The sequence below is a fragment of the Oryx dammah genome, unplaced genomic scaffold (genome assembly GCF_014754425.2).
Source record: "Oryx dammah isolate SB20612 unplaced genomic scaffold, SCBI_Odam_1.1 HiC_scaffold_17, whole genome shotgun sequence".
NCBI classification, from domain to species: Eukaryota; Metazoa; Chordata; class Mammalia; order Artiodactyla; family Bovidae; genus Oryx; species Oryx dammah.
This window is the reverse complement of record NW_024070201.1, coordinates 78,797,183-78,821,853: the sequence shown is the minus strand read 5'-3', so window position 1 is coordinate 78,821,853 and position 24,671 is coordinate 78,797,183. Positions and strand designations below refer to the sequence as shown.

The window sequence follows — 24,671 nt, the reverse complement described above, 5'->3', positions numbered from 1 at the left end:
ATCTGACTGACTGGTCTTCATCCCCTTTACGTCCCCAAGGGTTTAAATATGAAATATTGCAAACCTTCTTACCTAATGCCACCTGGAGACCGATGCTCTCCTGCATCTAGAAAAGGTATAAAACAGAACTTTTGGTATGAAGGCACAGATATTTCCTCTCTGCAGCCAAGAGAATCAAACCAAATTAAGTTTAGGGTCATTACACAAATGGAGAATTCTTTGTAAACTATCAAAAAGGATCCTTCCTATAACACCACGCGTGACCCTAACAGTCAGGCTGTTCTGGTAAATGTTCAATATGACATAAAAATCAACAGGCAACTGGTGACTAACTAATCACACTCTCCTGGCACTGTACCATAATCAAGCTGATCTGTGTTTGGCTCTGACTTGCAGATGAGCTGCAGGGAACCAGTCTTGGACCGAGAGCTGCGGGTGTTCTCTGCGTCACGATGCCGAGAGACGGATGTGCGGCTGCTGCCGCGCCAGCCCCGGCTAGGCCGAGCTGCTGCCGCGGGAGGTTCCTGAGCGAGAGGAGACTCCTCCTCCTCTTTCTCTTCCTTGGGATCTAGAGGAAAACATATATCATTCTTTTAGAGTTTACAGTTGACCGATAATCATTTCTGTGTATCTCTGAAGATAACACTCACCCCCCACCACCTGTGGACAGAATTTTACTGATATAATAGAAGCAAGATGAGGGGAAAATCTGATAAAAACTTATCCTTACTGTCATCAGTCTAAAGAAACAGCTTTGTAGGTTGCAAAGCAGCAATTTTATATTTATAGTTTATACATATACTAAAAAATAAAATGCTAAGAGCAATATACCTAACATCTAACCTTTTGTTCTATATTTTAATCGTTAGATCTAAGACAGAAGAGAGTGGTCCCCAAAAGAGGACCAGATCCACAGAAGCATGAGCGAGAAGCAGCACAGTTCTAGGTAATTTAATAATCAAACAATGCTGCACTAGGTCCATCTAGTCAAGGCTATGGTCTTTCCTGTGGTCATGTATGGATGTGAGAGTTGGACTGTGAAGAAGGCTGAGCGCCGAAGGATTGATGCTTTCAAACGACGGTGTTGGAGAAGACTCTTGAGAGTCCCTTGGACTGCAAGGAGATCCAACCAGTCCATTCTGAAGGAGATCAACCCTGGGATTTCTTTGGAAGGAATGATGCTAAAGCTGAAACTCCAGTACTTTGGCCACCTCATGCGAAGAGTTGACTCATTGGAAAAGACTCTGATGCTGGGAGGGACTGGGGGCAGGAGGAGAAGGGGACGACCAAGGATGAGATGGCTGGATGGCATCATGGACTCAATGGACGTGAGTCTGAGTGAACTCCAGGAGATGGTGATGGACAGGGAGGCCTGGCGTGCTGTGATTCATGGGGTCGCAAAGAGTCGGACACGACTGAGCGACTGACCTGAATTGAAGAGTGCAGAAGAGCAATTCCATCAAGAGAAATTCCTTTGCATCTATTCAATTTTACTTAGTGTATTAAAAATGAGCCTATTTTGACCATGGAAGATCCTTTCAATAATCTCAGAATGCAAAAGTCCTTTCTAAGAACAGCACAGGATTTTAGGTCTTAAGACTGATACATCCAACTTTATAAACATAAAAAGTTTTCAGCATGGCAAATTCCACTATAATCAAAGTCTAACGGCCCAATAGAAAGATAGCAACTCAGTAAAAATGGTTTTCAAACGTGTGAACAAACAAAAACAATGACAACAAAGCTCAATCCACTCATAACAAGAGAGACTCCAATGAAACCGACAGTGCCAGAGTAGTGTCCCCTTAGAATACTGGCAACAATCAGAATGTTTGCCGACACACTGTATTGGCAATGTTGTAGGAAAACAGAAACTCTTGATAGAGATTAACATGTGGACATCAGTAAAACCTTTCTATAATGGACAATTTGGCAATATCTATCAAAATTTTAAGTACATATACCTTTCCCATTAAGTTCAACTACTAGGAATTCATCCTACAAAACTAAGATCACACTTATAAAACCCACATCCATATAATGTCTAAATATTATATATGTGTATATATACATAGTATAAATCTACCTATCTACGTATCAATCTATATATATCACAACACTTTTGTACAGATTATAAGAAACATAAATAGTCGCCACCTTCCAGGGAAGATCTAAAAGCACTTCCAGTAATTCCACCTCACAGTATCTGCCCTATGAAGAGAAACTGGCATGTGGAGGCTCACTATAGCATGTTTAAAATAAAAAGCGGAAACAATGTAACTTTCCATATTTACGAAAAATTAGCTTCCTTTACTGCAGAGTAAGGCGGTGACTGGGAGTTGTTTCAGTTTTAAGTACACTGGTTTGAAAGTTTTATGAGACCATATTAAAGTAATGAAATAAAATTCATTTGAAATGCAGAGATGAATAGCAGTGGGAACTTCAACTTTTTCAAGATCACAAAATTATTTAAGTAGGCCTAAAATTAAAAATCCTGTCTTGGGCTAGTAATCAAGGACTTTTACATCTAGGTCACCAATGCTTTTAAGAAAATTTCTTCAAAGGGAGAAACTCAACACCCTTTATAAAGTATTGCAACATTAAATAATAAAGAGAAAATTAAAATTATTTCTTTTACTCAAACTAGCTACACTAATGTGGGCTTGAAACCTATTCCATAACTTCCTATACTCAATAAAGCTCTTCTCTATTTCATGATGAAAGGATGTGCCCACAGCTTCTCAAACTGTGGGTATTATCCACAGGACAAATGATGGTAATCTGATGAGAACTGCTATCTTTACAAATAAAGCACAGCAGCCTGTTTTATTGAATAAACCACACATCACCTAAAACTCTGTAGTTTTTTAAAAGAACATTGTCAGAGTGACGACAGCAAAAATGTCCCTCCTCAGAAAGGCACACACACACCACCTGCACCAGAATCACCTCTGTAAGAACTCTGCAGTACAGTCACAGGTTCACAACCACCAAGTACACCCCGAAGCAAGAAACAAGGTGCACAAGCCACGTAAGGACGTCTGTCAGATCACAAGCTGAGCACAAGCAAACAGCCTCAAGGCAGACCGCAGAAGACAAAGAGCATGCTCAGACGGCTAAAGGGAATCTCACAAAACTGCAGGAGATCAGATGATGGCTCAACAAACAGAAGAAATGCCAACAGACAGACAGCAATTATAAAAAGGAATCAAATTCTGGGGCTAAAAAGCATAGTATCTGAAAAGGAAAAATTCATTAGACGGTTTCATTAAACAGCAGATTGAGAAAGGAGACACATTGGCAAACTTAGGTCAGCTGAGAGCATCCACTCTGAAGAACTGAAAGAAATGAAGAAAAATTAACAGAGACTACGAGATCATGGGGGACCACTAAAACAGATCAACAAAGTCCCAGAAGGAGAGTACAGAATGGAGCAGAAGAATCTGTTCAGTTCAGTCGCTCAATTGTGTCCTACTACTTGCGACCCCATGGACCACAGCACGCCAGGCCTCCCTGTCCATCACCAACTCCCAGAGTTTACCCAAACTCATGTCCATCGAGTTGGTGATGCCATCCAACCATTTCATCCTCTGTCGTCCCCCTCTCCTCTTGCCCTCAATCTTTCCCAGCATCAGGGTCTTTTCAAATGAGTCAGCTCTTCGCATCAGGTGGCCAAAGTACTGGAGTTTCAGCTTCAACATCAGTCCTTCCAATGAACACTCAGGACTGATCTCCTTTAGGATGGACTGGTTGGATCTCCTTGCAGTCCAAGGGCCTCTCAAGAGTCTTCTCCAGCAGCACAATTCAAAAGCATCAATTCTTCAGCACTCAGCTTTCTTTATGGTCCAACTATCACATCCTACATGACTACTGGAAAAACCACAGCTTTTACTAGAAAAACCATAACTTTGACTAGATGAACCTTTGCTGGCAAAATAACGTTTTTGCTTTTTAATATACTGTCTAACTTTTCTTCCAAGGAGTAAGCGTCAAAATTTTAATTTCATGGCTGCAATTACCATCTGCAGTGATTTTGGAGCCCAAGAAAATGAAGTCTGTCACTGTTTCCATTGCTTCCCCATCTTTTAACCAGGAAGCAATGGGACCTGATGTCAAGGTTCTTAGATTTTTAAACACTGAGTTTTAAGCCAGTCTTTTCCCTCTCCTCTCTTAACTTTTCACCAAGGCTCTTTTGTTCCTCTTCCCTTTCTACCTTAAGGGCAGTGTCATCTGCATATCTGAGGTTACTGATATTTCCTGATTATCTTGATTTCCTGCAATCTTGACTCCAGCTTGTGCTTCCTCCAGCCCAGCGTTTCACACACTGTACTCTACAAAGAGCGCTTCCACTGCAGATTAGTGGGATCAATCCCTGGTGGGGGAGTCCTGAAAGATGATGCTGTCAAAGTGCTGCACTCAATACGCCAGCAAATCTGGAAAACTCAGCAGTGGCCACAGGACTGGAAAAGGTCAGTTTTCATTCCAATCCCAAAGAAAGGCAATGCCAAAGAATGCTCAAACTACTGCACAATTGCACTCATCTCACACGCTAGTAAAGTAATGCTCAAAATTCTCCAAGCCAGGCTTCAGCAATACGTGAACCGTGAACTTCCTAATGTTCAAGGTGGTTTTAGAAAAGGCAGAGGATCAAATTGCCAACATCTGCTGGATCATGCAAAAAGTAAAAGAGTTCCAGAAAAACATCTATCTCTGCTTTATTGACTATGCCAAAGCCTTTGACTGTGTGGATCACAATAAACTGTGGAAAATTCTTGAAAAGATGGGAATTCCAGACCACCTGACCTGCCTCTTGAAAAATCTGTATGCAGGTCAGGAAGCAACAGTTAGAACTGGACATGGAACAACCGACTGGTTCCAAAGAGGAAAAGGAGTATGTCAAGGCTGTATATTGTCACCCTGCTTATTTAACTTATATGCAGAGTACATCATGAGAAATGCTGGACTGGAAGAAACACAAGCTGGAATCAAGATTGCTGAGATTCAATAACCTCAGATATGCAGATGACACCACCCTTATGGCAGAAAATGAAGAGGAACTCAAAAGCCTCTTGATGAAAGTGAAAGTGGAGTGAAAAAGTTGGCTTAAAGCTCAACATTCAGAAAACGAAGATCTTGGCATCCGGTCCCATCACTTCATGGGAAATAGACGGGGAAACAGTGGAAACAGTGTCAGACTTTATTTTTTGAGCTCCAAAATCACTGCAGATGGTGACTGCAGCCATGAAATTAAAAGACGCTTACTCCTTGGAAGAAAAGTTATGACCAATCTAGATAGCATATTCAAAAGCAGAGACATTACTTTGCTGACTAAGGTCCGTCTAGTCAAGGCTACTGTTTTTCCAGTAGTCATGTATGGATGTGAGAGTTGGACTATGAAGAAGGCTGAGCACTGAAGAATTGATGCTTTTGAACTGTGGTGTTGGAGAAGACTCTTGAGAGTCCCTTGGACTGCAAGGAGATTCAACCAGTCCATTCTGAAGGAGATCAGCCCTGGGATTTCTTTGGAAGGAATGATGCTAAAGGTGAAACTCCAGTACTTTGGCCACCTCATGCGAAGAGGCGACTCACTGGAAGAGACTCTGATGCTGGGAGGGATTGGGGGCAGGAGGAGAAGGGGATGACAGAGGATGAGATGGCTGGATGGCATCACTGACTCGATGGACGTGAATCTGAGTGAACCCTGGGAGCTGGTGATGGACAGGGAGGCCTGGCGTGCTGCAATTCATGGGGTTGCAAAGAGTCGGACACAACTGAGCGACTGAACTGAACTAAACTCTACATAGAAGTTAAATAAGCAGGGTGACAATATACAGCCTTGAAGTACTCCTTTCCCAATTTGGAACCAGTCCGTTGTTCCATGTCCAGTTTTAACTGTTGCTTCTTGACCTGCATACAGATTTCTCAGGAGGCAGGTAAGGTGGGCTGGAATTCCCATCTCTTTAAGAATTTTCTACAGTTTGTTGTGATCCACACAGTCAGAGGTTTTGGCGTAGTCAATAAAGCAGATGTTTCTCTGGAAGTCTCTTGTTTTTTCTATGATCCAGCAGATGCTGGCAATCTGATCTGTTTCCTCTGTCTTTTCTAAATCCAGCTTGAGCATCTGCAAGTTCTCGGTTCACATACTGCTGAAACCTCGCTTGGAGAATTTTGAGCTTTACTAGCGTGTGAGATGAGTGCAATTGAGCAATAGTTTGAACAGTCTTTGGCACTGCATTGGAATGAAAACTGACCTTTTCCAGTCCTGTGGGCACTGCTGAGGTTTTCCAAATTTTCTGGCATATTGAGTGCAACACTTTAACAGTATCTTTTAGGATTTTAAATAACTTAGCTCGAATACCATCACCTCCACTAGCTTTGTTCAGTGATGCCCACTTGACTTTGAATTCCAGGATGTCTGACTCTAGGTGAGTGATCACACTATCGTGGTTGTCTGGGTCATTAAGAGAAAAGTATGGTTTTTCTGTGTATTCTTGCCACCTCTTCTTAATCTGTTCTGCTTCTGTTAGGTCCATACTATTTTTGTCCTTTATTGTGCTCAGATTTGCATGAAATGTTCCCTTAGTAACTCCAATGTTCTTGAAGAGATCTCCAGTCTTTCCCATTGTGTTGTTTTCCTCTATTCTTTGCATTGGTCACTGAGGAAGGCTTTCTTATCTCTCCTTGCTATTCTCTGGAACTCTGCATTCAGATGGGTGTATCCTTCCTTTTCTTCTTTGCCTTTTGTTTCTCTTTATTATCAGCTATTTGTAAGGCCTCCTCTGACGACCATTTTGCCTTTTCTGGATTTCTTTTTCTTGGGGATGGTCTTTATCACTGCCTCTTGTAATGTCACAAACCTCCATCCATAGTCCTTCAGGCCCTCTATCAGGTCTAGTCCCTTGACTCTGTGTCTTACTTCCACTGTGTAATCATGAGGGATTTGACTTATGTCATACCTAAATGGTCTAGCGGTTTTCCCTACTTTCTTCAATTCAAGTCTGAATTTGGCAGTAAGGAGTTCATCATCTGAGCCATAGTCAGCTCCCAGTCTTGTTTTTGCTGACTATATGGAGGTTCTCCATCTTTAGCTGCGGAGAATAAAATCAATCTGATTTCAATGTTGACCATCTGGTGATGTCCACGTGTAGAATCTTCTTGTGTTGTCAGAAGAGGGTGTTTGCTATGACCAGGGCGTTTTCTTGGCAAAACTGTTAGCCTTTGCCCTGCTTCACTTTATAGTCTAAGGCCAAACTTGCCTGTTACTCCAAGGATCTCTTGACTTTCTACTTTTACATTCCAGTCCCCTATAATGAAAAGGACATCTTTTTTGGGTGTTGGTTCTAGAAGGTCTTGTAGGTCATCATAGAACCATTCAACCTCATCTTCTTCTGCATTACTGATCAGGGCATAGACTTGGATTACTGTGATACTGAATCATTTGCCTTGGAAACGAACAGAGATCATTCTGTGGTTTTTGAGACTGCACCCAAGTATTGCATTTCGGACTCTTTCGTTGTCTATGACGGCTACTCTATTTCTTCAAAGGGATTCCTGCCCACAGTAGTAGATATAACGGTCATCTGAGTTAACTTCCCCCATTCCAGTCCATTTTAGTTCACTGATTCCTAGAATGTCGACGTTTACTCTTGCCACCTCCTGTGGACCACTTCCAGTTTGTCTTGATTCATGGACCTCACATTCCAGGTTCCTATGCAATATCATTCTGTACAACATCAGACTTGACGTCCATCACCAGTCAAATCTACCACTGGGTGTTGTTTTCCCTTTGGCTCCACCTCCTCACTCTTTCTGGAGTTCTTTCTCCACTCTTCTCCATTAGTATATTTGGCACCTACCAACCAGGGGAGTTCATTTTCCAGTGTCGTATTTTTTCCCTTTTCATACTGTTCATGGGGTTCTCAAGGTAGGAATGCTGAAGTGATTTGCCGTTCCCTTCAGCAGTGGGCCATGTTTTGTCAGAACTCTCTACCATAACCCATCCGTGTTAGGTGGCCTTACATGGCATGGCTCATAGTTTCATTGAGTTAGATTGATCATGTGGTCAGTTTGGTTAGTTTTCTGTAACTGTAGCAGAAAGAATACTCAGAGAAATAAAGGGCAAAACACCCCCACCAAGTCTGAGACACGAATCCACGCAAACAAGCAGCTCCATGACCCTGCTTCCAAACAATCTTACATTCACAGGTTCTCAACACCTTTTGAGAGCAAAACAATCCAATCAACAGAAAACAGTTCTACAAGTATCAGACAAAACAGACTTCAAGTCAAAACCTGCTGTGAGAACACAAAGTGAGACAGTGTATATTAGAAGTCAGTCAAAACGATGTAAGAATTATAAATCTATACATATGTAATACATGAAGTAAAAATGACAGATCTGAGGGGGAAAATAGGTATTACTAAAATAAGTGAGAAACTTCAATATCTTACTTTCAGTAATGGATAAAATGACTACTCAGAAATTCAAATAGGAAATAGAGGACCTGCACAACAGTATTTAAAATAATTAAAACAGGGGAAAAAAAAAAAAATTCTAACATATACAAAAACAGCAGAATATACAATTTTCTCAAGTACACTCAGAAGATTATCCAGAAAAGACCATATATTAGGCCAGTTAAGATATTTAAAAAGATTGAGTGAATTCCCTGATGGTCAGTGGTTACAACCCTTAACTTCCATCGCAGGGGGCATGCAACAGCACCCGCCCAACAAAGCCCACAACATATCACAAATCATGGACCACAGCAGAAGCAGCAGTCAGAGTGGCGTGAGTGGCTACATTAGAACACAAGCAAGCAACACATGTCTAGTCAGTAACCTAACTTCACACCAGGTCAGGAGACACAGATAGAACTGGACATGGAGCAACAGACTGGTTCCAAATCGGACAAGGAACATGTCAAGGCTGTACATTGTCACCCTGCTTATTTAACTTATAGGCAGAGTACATCATGAGAAACTCTGGGCTGAAGGAAGCACAAGCTGGAGTCAAGATTGTAGGAAACCAAGATAATCAGGAAATATCAGTAACCTCAGATATGCAGATGACACCACCCTTATGACAGAAAGTGAAGAAGAACTAAAGAACCTCTTGATGAAAGTGGAAGAGGAGAGTGAAAAAGCTGGCTTAAAGCTCGACATTTGGAAAACAAAGATCATGGCATCTGGTCCCATCACTTAGCTCTGGGGTTTTGATAAATGTCCTTTACCAGGCAGAGGAAGTTCCTATTGTGTGTTATCTTGAAAGTTTGTTGATTTTGTTAATGCTTTTAAACCACATCAGTTAGGATTGATTTTTGTGTGCTGAACCACCCTCCTGATCCTGGAATCACTTGGTCATAGTTTTAATGTGCTACACTCTCTCGATATGCCAAAACAGATTGGGAAACAGTGGCTGACTTTATTTTGGGGGGTTCCAAAATCACGGCAGATGGTGACTGCAGCCATGAAATTAAAAGACGCTTACTCCTTGGAAGCAGTTATGACCACCCTAGACAGCATATTAAAAAGCAGAGAGGTTACTTTGTCAACAACAGTCTGTCTAGTCAAGGCTATGGTTTTTCCAGTGGTCATGTATGGATGTGAGAGTTGGACTATAAAGAAAGCTGAGTGCTGAAGAATTGATGCTTTTGAACTGTGGTGTTGGAGAAGACTCGAGAGGCCCTTGGACTGCAAGGAGATCCAACCAGTCCATCCTAAAGGAGATCAGTCCTGAGTTTTCATTGGAAGGACTGATGCTGAAGCTGAAACTCCAACACTTTCGCCACCTGATGCAAAGAGCTGACTCATTTGAAAAGACCCTGATGCTGGGAAAGATTGAAGGCGGGAGGAGAAGGGGACGACAGAGGATGAGATAGTTGGATGGCATCACCAACTCAATGGACATGGGTTTGGGTAAACTCTGGGAGTTGGTGATGGACAGGGAGGCCTGGTGTGCTGCAGTCCATGGGGTAGCAAAGAGTGGGACATGACTGAACAACTGAACTGAACTTTACACCTTAAAGAAAAAAGGGGCGGGGGGAGCAAGCCAAACCCAAAACTAGCAAAACAAAGGAATAAAAAGTGGAGATAATTAAGAAAACAGTAGGACAACAGAGAAAAAGATGAAACCAAGTTAGTTGTTTGAAAAGATCAACAAAATCGACAAGCCTCTAATGAGACCGAGGGGAAAAAAAGGAGGCTTGAACTACCAAAAATCTGAACACACTTAATGGCAAGTGAAGACACTGAGTTGGTAATCAGAAATCTCCCAGTGATAAAAGAAAAAAGCCTAGAAGGAACCTCCCAACTCCCCAACTCATTCCATAAGGACAGCATAACTCTGATATCAAAGCCAGACAAAGATGTAAGAAAACTACGGATCAATATTCCTGCAAACCAAGTTCAGCAGCCTATCGAGACAGTGCAGCACATTAAAACTATGACCAAGTGATCCCAGGATCAGGAGGGTGGTTCAACACACAAAAATCAATCCCAATTGATGTAGTTTAAAAGCATTTGACAAAATCAACAAACTTTCAAGATAAGAACACACAATAGGAACTTCCTCTGCCTGGTAAAGGACATTTATCAAAACCCCAGAGCTAAGATACTTACTGGCAAAAGCTCCTTCCCTAAAATCAGAAACAAAGTAACAATGCCCTTTTCCTCCTCATCTATTTAATACTGTACTAGAAGTTCTAGCCAGAGACTTAGGCGAGAGAAAAAAGGCACACAAAGAGGAGAGAGTAAAGCTAAATCTATCTGCAAATGAAACGACCTTATTTTTAAAGAATCTGCAAAGAAAAACTATTAAAGGTAACAAAAGTTTAGGAGAGCTGAAGAATACAAGATCAACAGGCAAAAATTAACTGTTTAAACTATACCAGCAAGAGCAATCCAAAAAGGAGAATTAAGAAAATGATTCCACTCCACTTACAATTCAATCAAAAAGAAAAACATACTTAAATACTGCTAAAATGGCAATACTCCCCCAAAAGATCTACAGATTAAATAGAATCCCTATCAAAAATTTCAGCTTCCTTTTTTGTAGAAATTGACAATGTGATCCTAAAATTCATATGAAAATGCAAGCAGCCTAGTTTAGTCAAAACAATCTTGAAAGTGAATTTGGAGTACTCTGTCCAATCTCAAAACTTACTACAATGTGTGGGACTGGCAGCAGGGTGGTCATTCACACTGACGGAACCGTGCCGACAGTCCAGATGCACGCCCGCGCTCTCTGTGCGCTCTGCTCTGGCCTGTCTCTCTGTGACCACGTGGACTGTCGCCCACCAGGCTCCTCTGTCCACGCGACTGTCCCAGCAAGGACGCCCGAGTGGGATGCTCCATCCCCTCCAGGGGATCTTCCCAAACAGGGATGGAGCTCACGTGGCTCCCGCACTGCGGGGGATGCTTTACTACCCAACCGCCGGGAAAGCCCCCAAAACCCAAACACCTACGGTCAGATAATTTGACAAGGTTGCTGAGACCGTTTGTGGGGAAAGAATAGCTTTTTCAACAAATGGATATACATGCAACGAATGAAGCCGGACCCTTACCTTGTACCATACACAAAGATTAACTCAAAATGGATCAGAGACCTAAATGTGAAGAGCTAGCACTAAATAACTTAGACGTGAAGAAAGTCTATTATAGAACAGAAGAAAACATTTGCAATTCCTATATCTTATAGGAGTCTAATATCCAGAATATTAAAAAAGTCAATTTAACAACAACAGACGAACCATCCAATTAAAAAATGGGCAAAGGGCTCAAACAGATATTTATCCAAAGACAGACAAATGCTCAAAAATCACACAAAACGATGCTCACTCTAAGTCATCAGTGAAATGTAAATCACAACCACAATGAGACTACTACTTCACACAGACTACAATGCCTACAATCATAGCAATTTTAAAAATGGGAAATAACAAGTATCAGAATGTAGAGAAATTGGAACGCTGTGCACTGCTGGTGGGAATATAAAATGATGCAGCCACTGTGGAAAATATTTCGCAGTTCCTCAAAAAAAAAACAAACAAACATAGAATTACCACTGGTTGTTGTTCAGCTGCTAAGTCATGTCCGACTTTTTGCGACCCCCAAGAACTGTGGCGCGCCAGGCTTTCCCGTCCTTCACCATCTCCCTGCTGCTGCTGCTACTAAGTCGCTTCAGTCGTGTCCGACACTGTGTGAGCCCACAGACAGCAGCCCACCAGGCTCCCCCGTCCCTGGGATTCTCCAGGCAAGAACACTGGAGTGGGTTGCCATTTCCTTCTCCAATGGATGAAAGGGAAAAGTGAAAGTGAAGTCACTCAGTCGTGTCCGACTCTTGACGACCCCATGGACTGCAGCCCACCAGGCTCCTCCGTCCATGGGATTTTCCAGGCAAGAGCACTGGAGTGGGGTGCCATTGCCTTCTCCCATTATCTCCCTAAGATCGCTCAAATTCATGATCACTGACTGAGGTGATGACGCCATCCAACCATCTCATCCTCTGGTGCTCCGTGCTCCTCCTGCCTTCAGTCTTTCCCAGCACCAGGGTCTTTTCTAATGAGTCAGCTCTTCACATCAGGTGGCCAAAGTACCTGTCAACTCCACTCCTACATATATACCCTCAAAGTTGAAAACAGGTATTCAAATACTTGTACGTGGATGTCTGTAACAGTACAATCCACAAATGTGCAAACAACCAAGACATCTGTCAAACACCGAATGGACAAACAAAATGCAGTATTACTCATAAGGAGGAATCAAGTACCTTTGGGACTGACTGATACACACCGTTATATTTAAAATAGATAACTAACAAGGACCTACTGTATAGTACAGGGAACTCTGGTCAGTATTCTGTAACAACCTAAATGCGAATGAAAAGGATACATGTATATGTATAACTGAATCACTTTGCTGTACACATGACATGAACACAATATTGTTAAACAGTACTCCTATATAAAAAATAAAACTAAGTTAGTGTTTTTTAGAGGCTGGAAAGGGGCTGGGTGGGAAATGACTCCCTTTAATGGGTAGAACGCCTCTGCAGATGGAGGTGATGTCAATGTACTAAACGGCACTGAATTCTATGTTTCATGACGGTTAACTCTGTTCCATGAGTAAGGTACCAGGCAGCCACTGTGGGTGCCGTGAATACCACACGGTAGGACGAGGCCGAGTGGACAAACCGAGAGCGGGGGATGCTATGAGCTGAGACAAAAAGATCCTGGCACTCCTGGTAGGCATGCTGCTCCCAATTCTTCTAGGTACCAAAAGATGAAACATAAAGTGAATTTTCTCAATCTGAGAGTAGCCAACAGTCCTTTTCAAACAATCTAACATCAAATCCAAAAGGTGACAGCCATTTCATCACGATAAAACACTTCAAGCTCTAAGTTTTGCCCTAACATGGTCTGGTCCTCCTTCAGCCTGGCTCCTCACTTTTGTAATTGAGGCTGAGAGAAATTAAACCACTTATCCAAGATTACAGAGTTAACACTGATATAGTGAAAAGGGAATGGCTGGTTAACAGGCTGGAACAAACTAGAGTGAAAGTCTCATCTCTAATTAAATATTTACATTTTTGGAGGAAAGCTAACAAACCTTAAATACTTGTTAAGTGCCTAATATTTTCTCCCTTTTTCTAAACTTAGTCCTCATAATCTTGCCAAATAATATTTTTTTAATTGTTGAGGAAAACAAGTAACTGACTTTCGCAAGCTCACCTATTAAATGGTGGAGCTAAGACTGGAACCCAGGTATATCTAAGTCCAAAGTCTATATTCATTCCACTACACCACACCTATCATATAAGAAAGAAATGGGAAAGCGCCAGTCCAAGAGCTTAATGCAGATCTGAGAGCTGGTTCATTTCCACCAAGTCTCAGGTTCAAGTGCCAAAAGAGCGGCTCATTTATGGAAGATACTGACCTAAAAGACCACGAGAAGAATTATTTCAAGAAAGTAAATTCTTAATCTAAACCTGCAGCGAACATTTACAGCATCATTATCCACAGTAGCTATTTTTAAAAAGCAGATCAAGTGATGAACAATCTGCTTAGGTCAACTGGAGTATTTTCACACAGAAGAATGAAAATATTTACACAGGCTACAACATGGAGTAACGTAAAACATTTTGTGCTAATGAAAGAAGTCAGACTCAAAACACCTCCCATATTCTAAGTACAAGTCTGTATACAACATGTCAGAAAAGACGTATCTACATAGAATTACACACTTAAAAATGTGTGTATTTTAAACTATTGATATGTAAACTGTGCCTCAATAAAACCGTGTTAATAAAATAGGCATTGCAGCATTGAGTCATAAAGGCCAGTAACTCAAACTACCCAAACGCCCATCAGTAGTAAATGGATAAACTGTGATATATTCCTACAATGCAACAGTACAGAGCAATGAAGATAAACGTCTATAACAAATGCAACCCAGACAGATGCCACATAGTGGGGAGCACAAGAGGCCCCACACAGAGCTACAACGAACTACTCCACTTGCGTAAAACTCAAACTGGCAAAAGTAATCGGTGCTGTTCAAAGTAACAACAGTGGTTACACTTAGGGATGGCTGACTGTGTTCTGTTTCTTGAGCTGGGTAACGTCTACACGACTGAACTTGCTTTGTGAATATACATGGTGCTGTACACTTCCGTTAAGTGTGCTTTTGCGTATGTATGGTGTGTCTTAATAATTTCTTTAAAAAAAAAAATCACCTGTAATCTGCTCCCCACTCCCCGGGAGTTGGGGGAGAATCTGAGAAATACCAAATGTCCTCCAATCAAGTACTAGTGAAATAAACACAGAGCACCTACGTGGAGCAGTCACAGTTGGAAGCCCATGAAGTAGCTCATCTCTTTCTGCTTCCTTAGAGAATCAATCCCACTGCTAAAAGACACACTGGGATTTGAGTGTAAACTAATGGTTTTCACAGTGTAGTTTGCAAACTCCTATGGGTCCCCAATACTCTTTCAAGAAGTTTTCAAAGTCAAAATTGGTCACAAAAAAACCTGTTGGGATTTTGATTTTGATTATACTGCACTTATAGATCAATATGGGGAGAAATAAAACTTAACAATGAGTCTTCAAACTCACAAACAAGGCACACCACTCTTTACTTAGGTTTTAGTAATAACTTCCCTCAGCAGTGTGCCGTACTTTTCAGTGTATGCTTCCCATCTTCCATCACATTTCTCCCTAAGTAATTCATACTTTTGGTACTATTGTAAGCAATATTTTTACATCCAAATACAACTGATTTTTGTATGCTGATTTTGTTTTCTGTGGGATGACTTCAAGAGGCCTTGCAGCTTTTGGACCATGTCCTGAGACCACATGACATGAAAATGTTTGAACTGGAAAACCACTGATGAGAATGGCCCAACTGAGAAATAACAAACTATTGTCTTTCAAACCACTAAGCTTTTGGAGGCTTCCCTGGTGGCTCAGAGGTTAAAGCATCTATCTGCCTGCAATGCGGGAGCCCCAGCTTCCATCCCTGGGTCGGGAAGATCCCCTGGAGAAGGAAATGGCACCCCACTCCAGTATTCTTGCCTGGAGAATCCCATGGGCGGAGGAGCCTGGTGGGCTACAGTTCATGGGATCGCAAAGAGTCGGACACGACTGAGCGACTTCACTTCACTTCAAGCTTTTGGATGGTTTGTTATACAATATATAACTGACACAAAAGTTTATATATAGAGTCACAGTAAAGAAAATGGGGTTTAGAAATTCTCAAAGAGTTAAAGTTACAAACAGAATCAGTCAATAATAAGGTAGGATATAAGTTGGGAGTCTAGGATCAAACAAGTAAGCCACATTTAAGTAGATATATAAGCAAAAGACAGACCCTCAGGGATTCTCAGTAGGGAATCAACTGTACCGAAGCTAAAGGGAGTGCCGGCCTGGGAATAGAACAGTTAGATCAGCCTGGCTAGTTTTAATTCAGAGGAGCTTGATCCTTCTTGGGACTTAAAAGATCAGGGGTCATTAACTCAGAGCCAATTTCTTTGTGTCAGAGGATCTTGCCCACCCATAATCTCGGTGTAAGGACAGCATTATGTATGTCCACAGGTCAAGATGAGTATCTCTTAGGGGTTTCCGGTTCTTATCTGCTGAGGGGAGGTTTGCCCACTCAGGACCTTGGGCCTCTTCTGCCAGGGTGTTCTGTTGCAACTCTCAACTGGTTGTGGAGGAAAAGGGATCTCAATGTAAAATAATTATTATATATAACAAGATAAACTTACAACTGTGTCAAGACAGTTCTGATATGCTGAATCATAATAGGCAAATTATTACACACCTATCTTCTTTACATGTAAGGGACAGAAAAACTCACTGACCTGATTGATAAAACATCCCATAACCGAAAGGAACTGATAATCAAGGCTTTCTAAGCCCATGTCACAATCCACACTAATCATAGGTGAGGTATGTCTGTACGTCTAGGAAACTAGAACAGAAAGGAAGAACCATTGGAGGTCTGGATATTTGAAGTAGAAAAACAGTTTGAAGGCTCCGGGACATTCCCAACAAGGAACAAGTTGTTGAGCAGATCTTTCCCACCCTGAGAGGAAAAATAATGTGGTTCCTGTCACCTTAAGATAAAGGGATAGGAAGGAAACCAGAGAGATAAAATGACTATCTGGTGTACTGTCAGCCTCTTGAGACATAAGCATTACAATAGTCAGAACTTGAGTCTCAGAAACCTGATCCTGTGACTCTGTGTATTTCTATAATTAGCTCTACTTTGTTTTCCATACATAATTAGTAAAGTCCATTTTGAAATATTAATATTAGCCTATCTCAACATATTTAAAGAAATCAGGGAAAGCAAGTCCTCTGTTTTTTTAAAAAATGAAAACAAAACTAGCATTTAAGCCACCTTTAGAAGAGTTTATCATTGTGAAGACAATGTTTTTTGTACATCCTTTGTGCAAAAACTCAAATGGTAAAAATTAAGAATTTATATACTACCACAGGAAAACAGAAATACTCCAATGAAAACAATCTAAATAAATCCCTAGATCTGATTAACTCATTTGGTGATTCTGTCTAGGCAATCTTTCCCAAACATCATTACAACAGGAAGAGTAACTAAAAACAGCAAAATGATACTAAATAAAGGATGAAGCCCACACTTTAATACAATCAAATTTTTAAACAACCAGGGTTCCAAACTGTTTCCTCCCAGCTCTAATTTCACGAGATATTCTTTAAGAGAAAGGAGGAGGGGCTGCCTTACATGCAGCTTCTGTGCATTTTGGCATCTACATTGCAAACTCCCCAGAAACAAAGTCTGTGAAGTTAACATGAGCAGGTAAAGCAACACTGGGATTATTAATCACTACACTGAAGCAAATCATTCCTTTACCTTCACTGTGTTACACTGTTGGAATTTCTTCACCCCCACACTTATTTACTACACAACCTAGTATCTAGGATGGTGCTGGACACACAGGGAATGCTCAACCATCACTTGCTGAAGGAACTATTCACGAAGCAATTTTCTACTGCATTCTAGACACATCCATCAGGGTTAAATAAACACAGTAGACACAGGGACATAATGCACTTCTTTCCTATTATTTCAGCTTGAAAAATGACCACGGCACTTTGCAATTTAGTAATTTTAAAGCAGCAGCCAGTTCCTTTTCTGAGTGTGCATTATCATTTACTCAAACATGTCCAGAGTTCTCACCTCTAACTGAAAGAGAGCACTTAATTTCCAAGTTGTTTGGAGTAAGAGTAAAAAATAATCCTGAAAACATCTTTTCAATACTAATGAAACAAAGAGATATCTTTAGAAATTCATCTCCATTTCTATACTCAGTGATCTAGTTGTAGAACTATGAGACACATACCTACATATGCAGCTCAGAGTTGAATGATTACTGGAGTAACTAAACTTATACAGAGACTCAGATGGGAGTTGGAGAGGATTTCTTTGAAATTTTGTAAGCTTAACAACAGCTACTTTTTATTGAGTCTTTACTGGATTCAGTTTACTAGGTTATCTGCAAAAGGCAGAACTTGAATTCAACCCCTGAGCTGTAACTCCAGATCCAGAGCATTTAACTAGGGGATTAACGTGGGGCTTAACAGACTGACTGACCCGTGAGGCAGGGGTTCCTCTCTTTAGACTTTAGCGCAGATGACTCGACGCTACCTCAGTGCCAGGCGTACAGCAGAGGGAGGCGGTTCACACCCACACACCGCCCACCGCACTTTCTCAGGTTCCTTTCCGTCATAACTAGATATTGACCGTACTTCCCTGTGCTACACAATAGCTCCTTGTTGGTTATCTATTTTATATATAGTAGTGTGTATCCGTTAATCCCAAACTCCTAATTCATTCCCCCCTCCTTTCCCTTTTGGTAACCATAAATTTAACTTCATTTGTATCTTTTTTTTCCAGATTCCACATATAAGCAATTATGTGTTATTTATATTTGTCTGATTTACTTTACCTAGTATGATAATTCTAGGTCTATTCATGTTGCTGCAAGTCATTATTTCATATGTTTTTATGGATGAGTATTCTAAAGGAGATTAGTCCTGGGTGTTCTTTGGAAGGAATGATGCTGAAGCTGAAACTCCAGTACTTTGGACACCTCATGAGAAGAGTTGACTCACTGGAAAAGACTCTGACGCTGGGAGGGATTGGGGGCAGGAGGAGAAGGGGACGACAGAGGATGAGATGGCTGGATGGCATCACCGACTCGATGGACCTGAGTCTGAGTGACCTCTGGAAGTTGGTGATGGACAGGGAGGCCTGGCGTGCTGCGATTCATGGGGTGGCAAAGAGTCGGACACGGCTGAGCGACTGAAATGAATATTTCAGTGTGTGTGTGTGCCCATGTGTGCACATACACTGAAAAATATACACACACACACAATCACAATTCCCATCTTCTGTACCCACCCATCTGTGGAGGGACACTTGGGCTGCTTCCATCTCTTGGCAACTGTAAATACTGCTGCGTGACGCTGGGCATGCGTATCTTTTTGAATTAAGAGTTTTCATCTTTTTCTGATCATACACCCAGGAGAGGGAGTGCTGGATCATGATAGCTCTATTCTTAGCTTTTTAACAAACATCCATACTGCCCTCCACAGTGGCTGCACTAAGTCACACTCCCACCAGTAGTGTGGAAGGGGCCCCCTTTCTCCACACTCTACCCAGCATTTACTATTATAGACTTTCAGATGACGGTGATTCTGACCAGTATGAGGCAGTACCTGATTACAGCTTTATTTCCATTTCCCGAATAATTAACACTGATGAACATCTTTCCATGTGCTCGTTAAGTCATCTGTACCTCTTTTTCAGATAAACGTCTGTTTAGGTCTTCTGCTCATTTTTTGATTTGTTTTTTTGATATTGAGCTGCATGAGCTGTTGGTATTTTTTTGGAAATTAAACCCTTGTCAGTTGCAGTGTTTGTAAATATTTTCTCCCAGTCCACACTGCTATCATTTACATAAGAGGATGTTTTTTGCCTACCTTCTCTGAGTTTTATGGTGTCATGTCTGATATTTACATTTTAAGCCAATTTGAGTTTATTTTTAAGTCTAGTATGATGAAGTGTTCTAACTTCACTGATATACATGCAGCTGTCCAGCTTTCCCAACCCCACTTGCTGCAGAGACTGTCTTTTCCTCACTGTATATTCTTGCCTCTTTGCTGATGATTAATTGACCATAGGTGAATGTGTTTATTTCTGGGCTCTCTATTCTGCTCTATTGATTCATATCTGTTTTTGTGCCAATATCACTCTGTTTTGACTGCAGCTTTGTAGTAGAGTCGTTCTCCACATTTAAGTCTTTTACCTCCCTGGTCAGGGTTTTTCCTGGGTATTTTATCTTTTTGAGGCAATTTTAAGAGGGTTTTTTTTTTTTTTTTTTTACTTTCTCTTTCTCATATTTCAATGTTAACATACAGAAATCTGTTAGTACAACAGGTTTCTGTATGTTACTCTTGTATCCCACTACCTTTTGCTCAGTTTGTTTATCAACTCTAATAGTTGTTGTGCAGAGTTTATTTGCAGTAAAAGACAGAAATTGAATTCAAATTCTGAGCTCTAACTCTAAATCCAGGGCATTTAACAAGTGGGTTAAAGTGGTACTGACTGAGACTGAACTACCCGAAATGCAGTTTTACTCTCTCCTCAGTGCAGAACTTACATAACATGCCAGCTTCTGGTTTAAGAAATCGACACAAAAGATCAATTAAAAAGTCATCTACAACAGAGTTCTTAATTTCCACCACATTCTGTGAGTTCACTCCAAGGCAACCCAAAATAATTTCTTTTGACAGTCTTTAGACACAGGAGATAATTCTAGCTGACAGATGCAGGCTGTGGTTTTTGTCTTAGTAGAAATTGCTCTGTTATTTGTCACCTGTCACAACATTCCCCCCACATCCTAAAATTTCCAAAATGATCTCTGAATAAGGAACACAAGAGCTTCCATTCTTGGCAGACATATTCTAATTTCCAAGTATCAACAGCAACAAAACCCAAAACCTCCTAAACAAAACAGTCATGCAAAGCTTTCTACACAAAAACCTGCCTAGTATGAAACACTTCTGCCTGGTATACTATGAAATGAAATACTAGCAGCTTCTAAAATTCAGAGGAAAAAAAAACCTGCTCACTGATACCTAATTGCTCACAGAGTAATCAAGTTACTGGTTCCTAACCATACTATCATTCTTCTAAATGGCATAAATTCAGGTTTTACACTTGACCTAGACATGCATATTGCAAAGCATTCTTTAAAAGAGAAAGTCCACATTGAGGATAACATGTACTCATATTACATATATACATAATAAATTAACTGATTAATACTTTAGGACTGGACCAAGATTAGACAAAATAAATGAAATATGCTTAAATGTATCTTTGTTTTGGTTTTAAGAAGGATGCTATGTATTTGAATGCAGTATCAAGGAACAAAGTCAATAACTAGGAAAAAAAATTTAATAAATGAGCAACTGGCTCAACATGATATGGGCAATTTTAATAATCCAATCTGCAAAGCCAGAACAGTCTTTTTAAAAAAGCATTAAAAAAAAAAAAAACTGAACATTAGCTTCCCTTCATAATCCAGATAAGAATACTTTTAATACATGTATCTGGTTTGCTACTTGAAATAACCTAATGGGCCCATTTAATTATTCACCAGGCTGCAATCTTAGAACACTTTTCTTTCTGCATTCTTCAAAATGCATTTATGACTCTCCACAAGAATCTATACTGTACTCTGCATACTGTGTATCATTCCGCTCTGCTACTTCACTGAAAAACCAAGTAACTTTAAAAATTACAATAAAGTGACATCAAATAATCTGATTTCCATTAGGTTTTTAAATAATATTAAAATGTTCCACTTGCCCAAACCTGCCACTCTTATATATGGCCTATGTATTCCAACAATTCATTACCAAATAAGTCACTTTTAAATAGGAGCAATCTGAATGATCAAGTTGAAGCTCATTCTATATTCTATCAGATTATAAAGTAGTCATGTAAGGTTTATGAGTGCTAAGAAGGACCCATCTTACCTTTCTCAGTTGATACTTTTTCTATGCATCTGAAAGAAAAGAGAATCAAATGGTAAATGAATAATCTTGCACATTTCCTTAAAAAAAAACAAACATTTATCCTTTTCAGGTTCATCTCCGGAGTGATACAGAAAGCATCTGGAGCAGCAGTGTCCAGCTGAACTTTCTGCAATGATAAAAACCATTCTACATCTGCACTGTCCAATATGATAGTCTCCTGAGCAACTGAAATAGCTATGTAGTTGAGGAACTCAATTTTCAGTTTTGATTAGTATAATTTAAATAGCCACAAGCAGATATCATATTTGACAGCACAAAGCTAGAGTATCATTCAAAATAGTTGTTTTTAACTGTAAAAAAAATATCGATACAAAGAAACTACTGCTAATTTTGTTGTATTAAATGGTCATAAAAGAAAAATGTCTTTATTTTACACAAATGCAGTAACTAGTGGTGCAATGAAATATTTGAGATATCCTCTAAAATACTTCTGCCAAAAGAAAAACAGAGGGAAGAAGGATAAAGGTAGTAAGAATGGCAAAATCTCAATAACTGTTAAATCCAAGTGATAAATACTGAGGACTTATTATTATCTCTACTTTCGATATACCTGACAATTCACATAATAAAAATTTAACAAACCTAAGAGAAAATCCTAAAGTTATTCATTTGTTAAACTAAGGTCAAAATCTATTTCTAAAATGGCAGCAGACTGGACCTAGAAATAAATGTAACTTGAACTTTACAAATTAGATAGGAAGAGTAAAGAGTCTTATGTGTAATAAACTGGAGGTTAAAAAAAAAGTCATTCACATGTTTTTAATTCAGGGAAATTTCTATCAAATGTTAACTGACTCTCCTCTATAGCCCTTACCCAAATTCAAAGTTGATCTGTCTTGGATCTTTCCCAAGATGCCAAACAGCATCTCTGAGCAGTATAAAGTTTTCTCCTTTTTTTCTTTTTTGAAAATAAACCTAATACAAATGAAGACTCTTATGTTACAAAGAATATCCAAGCAGATACTGAAGCCACAGCATAATACAAATTCTGTTCTCTTTAGAGAGACTAGATATCATTTTCTCATCTCATTCTTTTTTTTTTAAAGCTTGGTATTATAATTTATTATATTTTTAATGTCCCAATTAACAACTGACACAGGAATGCTGCTCATCACCCTAGCTCTACATGAGAAGTTTCATAAATCGCTGTTAGATGCTGACACGCTACGCAGTGAACTTTCTGAAAGCCCATGGCAACGGCTCAGGGCTCACCGCAAAAGGGAGCCTCAGGATCTGGGGCTTATACAGCTGAAGCCTTCTCTAAAGGGCCACAGAATCCAGAAATTTTTCCAATTCAGAGTATTACCAGCCTCTTCATTCTCACTATCATGACCATCACCTTCTCCTTACAAAAAGAAAGTGTGATGCAAAGGCTTACTACCATTTTACTTTCTGTAAGAAAACAAACCCCAAATCGAATTCCATATACTGGAAAACAGTACAGTATTTGTTTCATTTGTAACCCATTTGAACCTGTAGGTTTACCACTAGGAATACTGTTCTAGCCTATATTCCCATATTCCTTATGGTGAGGAAAGAACAGCTTTTCTCAACAGCTAAGTGAGAAATTAAAAAAAAAAAAAGTAAGTATTAAATTCTGAAATACATCAGATAATCTAAAGGACTTATTATCACACAGTAGGAAGAAAATAAGTCTTTTGCCTTTAAAGTAATTTTATTTTAACAATTATAGCGTTTCCCTATTAGTAGAGAATGGATGTTTTAACTTCTAAATCAGAAATAAGCTGTAGTGTGTGTATGTATAAACAGATACCTGTATACACCTGTATGTACCCATACATAGATACCTATAAACACCTGCATTTGAAACATAAGAATCTTAACTCTGGAATTTATTGGCTAAAATACAGGAAATAAAGAGCCTAATTCTTAGTACTAATATATAACCTTTCTTCAAACTTGGTTTATCTTTCCTTACTGTTAGCCTTTAAGCTTTTAATTTAAAATGATTATAGATTTAACTTAATGCCTTTTGCTTAAGCACATTCACTGAAAAATTCTTTTTATTCCCCTTCACAAAGAGCTCCTATTCTTTTCATTAATTCCTGAGTATGTCAATGCAAATAGAAAAACTGTTATAAGATTAGGAAAGTTTATAAAAATAGTAATTGCCATCTAATTGTAAAGCTCATTCCATAAATCATAGATTATCAGCTAAAGATGAAGAAGCATATTCAAGGAGGTTAAGTGACTTGCCCAAAGTCAGTAAGCAGTAAAAAGCAATGCTTTTTTCCTAGTTTGCCTTGTAAGAGGAAGCGATTACAGTCAATCCAAGTCTATTTACTGACACTTGAAGCCACTGTACAAGCAAGTCACTTTGCTGTTTCCTTGATCAAGAAAAACAAAGGTTAAACAGTTGATTACTGGGAAGTTATTGGGAGAAATGTTATTTGGAAAACAGAGCTGAAATCAAGGTCAGAAGGAACTTAACCAGGGTTCAGTGATCACACATTTCAAAACTTGAAATGTCTTAAAGGATAAAGTTTCTCAATTACTGTTTAAAATTTATCACTCTGAAAATCTGTAAACTGTGCATACATTTGACAAACCTCCACTAATCCATGCATCGTCCCCCTTTACTGAAATCCATGTCTCATTTTTCTTTATAAATCCTGGCTCAGCACACTACCAGATCCAATTATTTGCTTAATCAAGGTTTACTCAACTGAAATGCTGTAGCAGTTCTTCGATTTCCAGGGTATGTAGTAAATTGAAAATGTGTAACAAAAAAATTATTAAAGTGAACATTTATCAAACAATCCAATCAAAACTGCATACTTTAAAATATACAGTTAAGAAATAGTTCTGAGGCTAAAAGAACACTATGATCTTTTATGATACTGGATGAGAGAGAGAAGGACTTTTAAGAATTAAGACTTTTCTTTCCTCCCCACAAGGAATACTGCGGAGAAAAAAACTGAAGGGATTTAATTAAGTCGTCCTCGTCCAACTTCAACTGTTGTAACATTTACATTGTGGAAATAAAACTACTCAGCACTTTTT

The 24,671-nt window shown here is 39.7% G+C and overlaps 1 protein-coding gene across 2 annotated transcripts in view; it reads right to left on the bottom strand.

Annotated features, from left to right (window-relative positions):
• The window catches only part of ZFP91 (ZFP91 zinc finger protein, atypical E3 ubiquitin ligase), a 32,856-nt gene extending 10,924 nt beyond the window's left edge, over positions 1-21,932 (bottom strand). Inside the window, exons 1-3 of one of the 2 annotated variants that reach the window (XM_040259433.1) lie at positions 21,588-21,932; positions 359-568; positions 73-106 (exon numbers count right to left, since the gene is read on the bottom strand). In XM_040259433.1, the coding sequence (XP_040115367.1) occupies positions 73-106; positions 359-568; positions 21,588-21,702 (359 nt within the window). In that variant the 5' untranslated portion in view covers positions 21,703-21,932. The remainder of the gene's footprint in view (positions 1-72; positions 107-358; positions 569-21,587) is intronic. The other variant, XM_040259434.1, reaches the window with a different exon arrangement.
• Between the last annotated feature and the right edge of the window lie 2,739 nt (positions 21,933-24,671).